The sequence below is a fragment of the Bidens hawaiensis genome, unplaced genomic scaffold (genome assembly GCF_021521415.1).
Source record: "Bidens hawaiensis isolate Kalapana, Puna unplaced genomic scaffold, B.hawaiensis_p1.1 tig00025391_1, whole genome shotgun sequence".
Classification (NCBI taxonomy): Eukaryota; Viridiplantae; Streptophyta; class Magnoliopsida; order Asterales; family Asteraceae; genus Bidens; species Bidens hawaiensis.
In genome coordinates, this window is record NW_027494059.1 from 132,563 (window position 1) to 140,933 (window position 8,371).

An 8,371-nucleotide genomic window follows, 5' to 3' on the forward strand; every position below is an offset into this window, starting at 1 on the left:
TGAGCTATTAGTTATAAGGTGTTTGAGAAAGTTGAGTTTTGTGAGTGTATAAGGTATAAGTTACAATATTGTAACTTATACCTTATCCCTTAGACAAGGTATAAGAAGGTAAAATAAGGAATCCCAAACACCCCCTTAGCTAGCATTCCCACATAGGCTTTCAACTCATCAATTTTCCATTTATATAATTTCCATGTTAATTTGAACATGAACTCCTTAGTTGAAGAATGTTTCAAAATAAATGGTTATAATCATCATTTATTGAGTAATAAATACAAGTAATTGTTTTCATTGTTATTTTTTGTTAAAAAGTTTTAAGACTTTGTTATTTTTGTTTTTTTTTTATTTTGGGAAATTATTTATGGTCATTTGGACTGGATGTTTGAACTGAAATGGCGGTTTAAGTAACGAGGTTTGGATTATATTGTTGCTTTATTAAGCTCACGGTTTAATAAAAATTATAATTTTATCTCATGTTATATTCATATTTTTAGTATTATTTATCTTGTGTACTTAATGTTTTATAATATCAATAAAAATAATTTTTAAAACATAACTTATGTTACAACATCGACATGTTTACGATTTATAGTTCACAACATATGACTTCAGTAGATGATGAAGTTTTAATTAATATGTCTTTTATGTTTCATGGTATAAGTTAGAAATATATGGCATAACTTCGAATTATGTTGTAAATTGTTATTTTTCTCTATTTGTTTTTGTATGTTTGATTCTTTTAATTAAAACAACAATTTGATACCTTACAATAATAATGCTAGACTATCTGAAGTTTACAATTATAAAATGTATATAACACGCACACGTACGCGCGTGCGCGCACACACACACATATAAATATATATACTAGCCTGGTGTCCGCGCGATGCAGCGGTGGACGCGCAAACGCAACCGGTATTAGTACATTTGTAAACTCGCAACAATATGTGTGTAACTCGACGATGGTATCCAACTATCCATTTAACATGGTGGCGACAATCAAGAAACAAAGATGAAATGTAGAATAATTTCAAATAAACTACTTTTTAACCCAATTCGTTTTGACGGACTTGTTACGACTCAAAATTGTTTTAACCCGAAACCCGTTTTGACATGGCCCCTTTCTATCTAAACTCATCCCGAAAAGAACTAAATTAACCTTTTTTTGTATTTAACTTGTTCCAACCTTAACCTGTTTTGACACCATTAGCCGAACTTGCCCAACCCATTGTAATCACGTAACATGTTGTTTTTTTTTAATTTAATATAACAAATCATACTCAAATTAAAGAGAATACAATGCTCTTTTTTTTGGTGAACTTTTTTAGAAAAAATATTAACGTGTGTAAAAGTTATGGCCGTTAAAAGTCGTGGGGGTAGTTGGTTTATAAAGAGGGAAAAATGTGTAACTATTTAATAAATTAACTAAAATTAATTAAAGTTGAAGTACCATTACTGTAAATTATTCTTGAATAGGCAAAAACTATATTACCCCTACATTCTTAATTTTCTATACATTGTTACTTGAATAATATGCAACAAAAATGATACCTCTTAAAATTTTGGAGACTCTTCACTCATGCTTTATATATAGTATAGATATATGAAGTTTTATATATTTCCAGTTCACGTGTAACACGAAATCTAGTATTAGAAAAAGAAACAAATGGAAAATTTTCAAACATTGGGCCCAATTTTTCAGGCCGTTGCCTTCAAAATAATAATAGAAAAAAAGCTGAAAAAGTCATAATCCACTATCACTTTCTTCACTCGAACGCCGATTAAACAAGAAGACAATATTATTCGTACAAATTACACACATTTTGCAACAAATATGAATCCGTAAAGAAATTTACAGCTAATTGTAGCTAAATAATATTAACCACCACCACCAGCGTCCCAATGTCATCTTGTTCTGTGGAGAATCAAAACCCTAACCACCCGTCACAATTAAAGCCACCAAATCTCTGCTCAAAGAACGACTTACCTCCCAATCACGCTGTCCGTCGCCGTCGTTCCTCCTTCAGCAAAATCACAGGTTTTGATTTCCCCCAAATTGTTACACCTTGTGATTTCACCTCACTCATTTCCGATGAAATTTTGCTTCAAATCCTCTCCAAGCTTCCGGAACAATCGCACCGGAAGTCCAATTGTGCGGTGTCAAAACGGTGGTTGAGTCTGCAAGGTCGGTTGGTAACCTCGGTTAGGGTTTTGGATTGGGATTTTTTAATATCCGGTCGGTTGTTCTTTCGGTTCCCGAACCTTACACATATCGATTTAGTTCACGCAACTCTCGTTTCGAATAGTTTTGGCGCGTTGTTAAATCATGAATTGGGATCGTTTTACATAGGTCATGATGAATGTTTACATGACGGTCATGTTTTGGTACCTGTAGATGAAGTTGATTTTGGTTTAAAGGTTTTAGCTAGCGTGTATCCGAATTTAACGAGACTAGTGGTGGTAAACTGTAGTGAAATCGGGTTGTTAAGTGTTGCGGAAGAATGTGATATATTGCAAGAACTGGTCTTGCATCAGTGTAACGATCACGTGTTGATTGCGATAGCAGCGTTTCAGAATCTGCAGGTACTGAAGCTGGTTGGTGTCGTTGACGGGTTTTATAAGTCGGTGGTGTCAGACCGAGGGTTGACCATTTTGGCACAAGGGTGTAAGAGGCTACTGAAGCTTGAGTTGCAAGGATGTGAGGGTGGTTATGAGGGGGTGAAAGCGATTGGCGAGTGTTGTCAAATGCTTGAGGAGTTGACGTTTTGTGACCATAGGATGGATAACGGGTGGTTATCGGCTCTTTCTTATTTTGAGAGTTTGAAATGTTTGAAGTTTGTTTCGTGTAAGGGGATTGATTTGAATCGTGAGCTTGACGAACATTTAGGGGTTTGCCCGGTGCTTCAAAGTTTGCATTTGGAGAGGTGCCAGTTAAGAGATACACAAACTGTCAGGGCGTTGTTTGTTGTGTGCCAAACTGTTGAAGAAGTTGTTTTAAAGAATTGTTGGGGATTGAATGATGCCATGTTTTTCAATGCAAGTCTGTGCAGGTATATTGTCAAAATATGTCATTCTGTTATGTTCTTTGTTCCCAAATTGCTGCTAATTTTCAGAAGTAACATCATATAAATTTAGAGGTGTTCATGGGTCAGTTTTGGAATTAAGCTGCACCGAAAACCAAAAAATTGGATTTTTTTGGGGGTTTTTGAAGACTGTTTGGTTTCTGTTTTTGGTATTTACAATGAGTTCGGTTTGGGTTGGTTTCGGTGTCTTCGGTTTTGCCATTGTGCTTGAAACTTTTGGGCTAAAAAAGTGGCCTAAAATAATGAATTTGGGTCTGAAACTTTGGGACTAAGTTATTTTTGTTACTTAACGATTAATTGATTATCATATGTTTGGGTCTAAAGTTTTTGGGCTACACCGTTTATTTATTGTTTTATAAATTTCTTTATATTAAACAATAAAAACCGTAGATTCAGTAACAAAAGTTGGTTTTTTCTACAATTATGGGTTCAGTTCGGTAATAAAAGTCGGTTCAGTTTATTTTTTTCTCCAGTTATTATTACATGAAAAACCGAAACAAGCTAGAAATTCGGTTTAGAAAAACATAGGACCAACCGTCGGTTTTGGATTCAGTTTGGTTATGTCAGTTATTTCGATTTCATGCATCCCTATAGGCAATTGCATATTAAAAACTATACTTCATGAATTCAGTAACAAACAAACAATCGTACCTAGTAAGATCCCACTCGTACTGTGGGGTCGGGGGAGGGTGGGACGAGGCCAAGCCTTTCCTCTGTCAATGGAGATGGAGAAACCGCTCCCACTGAGACCCTCAGCTCCAGCAAAAAGTTTTTGAGTGTAGTAAAATATAAAGCAGACAATATAAAGTGTAACTAGGTGAGTCATAACAAGAAGGAGGCATGAGATAGGGGTGATGCAAAAAAATTAAAGTAGAAACAGCCAAGTAAGCAACACACAAGAAAACAAGTATTGCAGACTCAAATTCTGTCAATTTTTGTCGTTCGATCTAGTTATAAAAGTTGGTTCGTTCCAGTTTTCAGTACACGCAAAGCTGCAACCTAACCAAAAATTCGGTTTTCGAAAACACACAAAACCAAACCTTTGGTTTTGGGTCGGGTTCAGTTATTTTGGTTTCATGCACACTCCAATAGGCACATCTTATTCTGGTTTTATCATCACAGGGGGATGAACTCCGTGTCTATAGAAGGATGCTCAAGGCTAACAACACAAGGTTTGGAAGCTGCAATTCTTTCATGGAAGGAACTTGAAAGCCTCAAAGTGATATCATGTAAAGAAATTAAGGATGATGATGTCACTCCCATGTTATCTGTTCTATTCTCTGACCTTAAAGACTTCAAATGGTGCCCAGGTAACGCTTCTTGCCTGTCAACAATACTCTCATCATCTGATATGGGAAAACGGGGGGCTAAATTCTTTAAAAAGTTTTAGATTTAAACTCTGAAACTTAGGATTTAAGTTTAGCTTCTGCTTGTTGTTTATAGTAATGATTCTTAAAACAAGTTTCATATTTGAACATTTGAAACTGGGAATTTGGAGTTCTTCAAGATGAAGCGGTTTGAGCTTCCCATTTGAATATTAGATTTGAAACTGGGATACAATATTTATCACGTGTACGAGCGCTGTATAGTGCACACCTTGTATTTATGTGACATATTCAGTTTAAGGTTATTCATGTTTTGTGCTTATGAATCATTACTTGTTCTTCTCCATAATGGAAGCTGATTTTTTTTCAATCTTTTGACGTTTAGTTTTCACTTATGGCTGCAGTTAGTTTAATAATACAATCAAATTTGTGAAATCGGATTGAGTGATAGGATCTTCTTTTTATTGGTGTCACTGTTTGAAAGTGCTTAGTGAATCGACGTCACTTAATTTGTCAGATACTAAATATGATAAACGAGTATCGGGTACTATATAACACAGAAAGTAAGGTTTTATCTGTGTCACGTGACTTTGTTTTTTTACTAGAAAGGCAGCAAACATGATCAAAGCACCAACAATTTCATGGCCTCATCACGAGTCAGTGTTCTATGTTCAAGTAAATTATGAATAAGGTTTAGATCCTTAGTTCGTTACAAACGGTTGTATAAAAAAGCTTGTTTCACTCATTTGTACTCAATTTATTTATGATGGTAAATACAGAGCGGGGAACAAAAAGGTTTTTGAAGGAATTATCACAAGTCTAAGCAAAATCGTTGAGGAAATAATCAAATAGATATACTAACATTTTTTATGGGTGATTGCTAGATCGAGTTCCGTCCGAGTTCATTGGGCTCAAAGGATTAATTTGATCTAAGCTTACGCGTAGTGAGCGATAAATGAGTTGGGTTTTGGGCGATAACATCGCCAACCGGGCGATTTTAGTGGGTGGGGTGTGTGTGGTGGTGGGTGGGGAAAGGGGGTGGGGGTTAGATTTGTTGCTGGCTTTAGGTTAAAAATAATAATAAAAAAAATGAGATACATAGTACTTATTTTCATATACATTTGTTTTTGTTCGTGTTCGTATAGCGTATAACTAACTGTATTTAATGTGTACTAGGTGGCAACCCGTCGCGTTGCGACGACGAGTGTAAATTCGGTTGTTATCAGTTAAGTTCATACCGGTACATACACTAAACACAAAACACAAATTAGTAAACACTCAGAATAGTAGTGACTCGTGTGACATATAATAAAAAAAATATTAAAACGTTTATTGGATTAGTAAACCATGGTCGTTGCAGCAACGGGTCGACGTGAATTTGGTCAGTATCGGCTATAATTGTTACATAACTAAACCCAAAAATAATTCCATCAAGTTAACATATTTAAAATAAAACCCGCAAGTCAACGTAAATTCGAATGGTATCCATTAGTTCATTAAGGGTACGAGAACCAAACCTAAAGTATAATTTTATAGATTAAAAAATTATATTTAAGCCAAACACAAAAAGAAAAAAGAAATAAAACGTACATGAAAAAAAAAACTAACAATATAACCTATTACAACACACGTTGAGGGATAATTAACTAAAAAAATTAAGTTGTCACTTGAAGAATCAAACTTGAACAATACAAGATCAAGAAAGTTAGAAAAGCTCATCAAAGTCATTGAACCAAATAGACATATTGATTAGTCTTTGAAAATAATTATATAAAATGTCAAAATAATTGGCTTACAAATCTTTTGTGCTACCAACCCTTTGATATATATATATATATATATATATATATATACACACACACTAGTAAAGTGCTCGCGCGATGCGACGGCGGCGACAATTTACAATGTTGTAATCATTGGACATCCAATCTTCAATCGAAGTTTATAAGGCGGAAACCACTAACATTTAGTTAGTTTAGGAACTCGGTCGGATAAAAGTTGAGGTTATTGCCCTCAACTTCGTAGAAACTATAATAAACCTTTCTTTAACTTAAAAATTGTCGATCATTTGATATTAATATATTTTTGGTATATATTGATACGTGGATAATTTTGTGATTCCACAACTAAATAGAAGTTTATGTGTAGATTGAGTTTATTTTATTCTAATGGTTTTGTAATTGAATTATATAATTGGGTGGGTTGGTTTTGAAATTTCATAGCTGATAATGTAAAATAAAACAAGAGTGTTTATAAACATTTTATAGGTTTCTAGTTGCATAACTAAGTTGTACTTTAATGATTCATTGACTTGTACATTATAATCTACAAATCGGTTTTGCAATTTTTTTATATCGAAATGTCGACAAAAATAAACACGTCATAAGGTTGGTTCGGTTTTTTTTAAGAACATTATATATTTAAAAATATAGACGAAAGCAAAAAAAATGTAAGTTTGTCATTTTTTTTGATAAAGATGAGGGGTAGTATGTGTAAACATTTCTAGATATTACAAAACTTAACAAAAGTTTAAGGGTATATAGTGTAAGTTTTATGGGGTATATATTGTAAATATAGAATCACAATTAGAATTTATGGTTAGTGATTGGTGTAAAGTCAAAAATGCCCTTATTTATTTAAATTTTATGCATTTGAAACTTGTACATGTTGCAATATAGATTGGACCTCTTAAAATATAAGAGGTCCCTAACTCCTATATTATATATAGTATAGATATATCTATACTATATATAATGCACCACCCATGGGTAAATTAAGACACTTAATTTTAAGTAATTTACAATTCTTCAAACACATAGTAAAATAGAGGTATGGTAGTCATTCTAACATTAAATTTAACGTTTCTTTCATATTTTTTCAAATTATTTATAACCTTTCCCCCTCAACTTTAATCAACATTTGGAAATTTAAAGAATAGTTACAACTTTGATCCCTCATCTTTTAACTGTATATTATTTATAATTTCATTTTTAACCCAAATTCCCCCACGATTTTTAAACGTTCATAACTTTGTCATACGTTAATATTTTTTAAAAAAAATTGCACCATAAAAACAAGTATTTAATTCTCTTTAATTTGAGTATGATATTGTCATAGTTTATTTTCAGTTAAAAAAATAACATCTTACGTATAGGTGTTTGTGGTCCGGTTTTGATGGTTTTAACTAAGCCGTGTGCCAAGCCGTTTTTTGTTATCGAAAACTGAAACAAACCGTTGAAAATTAAAACCCAACAAAAACAAACCATTAACAATGGTTAGATTTCGGTTTCATTTATACTTTGCTATTAAATTGAGTTTAAAATAAGAATTCTTAATCCACGGTTTCAAATAGAACGATGAGCACCCAAAAATCTTTTACGTGATTATTAAGGCCTGTATTTCCCGCTGCATCGCGCGGGCACTTGTTTAGTATATATATAATGCGCTCGTGTATATTGGGACAAATGAATCTTTTAGAGCATTCACATTCATTCAAGTTTAAAATTACACTAAAAATCATTATATTGTCACATTCATCTTTAATTAAATAATATTTTTTTACCTTTATCATTACCAGTTTTCTTTCATTCACTCACAACCATTTTTAAAATATATTAAAAAGTTATATGACATAAACAGTAACTTTTCAAATATACAAAAAAATCAGTGCAGTTATCTTTTTTTCACTCACAACACCCTAAACTATTCTCTATATTATAAAAACTATAATCGCGTAGCTTGATGAATTAAATGCGAATGCTCTAAATAGATCATCGAACTTGGATAAATGAATAAGGCGTATATTCGTTGTTTATTTAATAAAAAAAAATATATTTTGTATCACGAATTTCAGACTTCTTTTCAAACTATTTCTAGACTATTGAATTTCCTTTCAATTTATTTGTAGCTTTATGTGGGATTTGGATTCCATTGTGTCGCAAATAAATTGTGGGTCTTATTTTC

At 32.9% G+C, this 8,371-nt stretch overlaps 1 protein-coding gene across 1 annotated transcript; it reads left to right on the forward strand.

Annotated features, from left to right (window-relative positions):
- The first annotated feature begins 1,835 nt into the window (after positions 1-1,835).
- On the forward strand, positions 1,836-4,996 carry LOC143571531 (F-box protein At5g51370-like). Its single transcript, XM_077056929.1, has 2 exons — positions 1,836-3,050; positions 4,206-4,996. The coding sequence occupies exons 1-2, from the start codon at positions 1,903-1,905 to the stop codon at positions 4,471-4,473; spliced, it is 1,416 nt and encodes a 471-aa protein (XP_076913044.1). The 5' UTR covers positions 1,836-1,902; the 3' UTR covers positions 4,474-4,996.
- The last annotated feature ends 3,375 nt before the right edge of the window (positions 4,997-8,371 follow it).

Excerpts from the sequence above, each read along its gene's own strand:
- LOC143571531 (XM_077056929.1), top strand. The coding sequence starts at position 1,903 with ATGTCATCTTGTTCTGTGGAGAATCAAAACCCTAACCACCCGTCACAA. Across the intron at positions 3,051-4,205 it reads TTCAATGCAAGTCTGTGCAG|GGGGATGAACTCCGTGTCTA; the intron begins GTATATTGTCAA and ends TTATCATCACAG.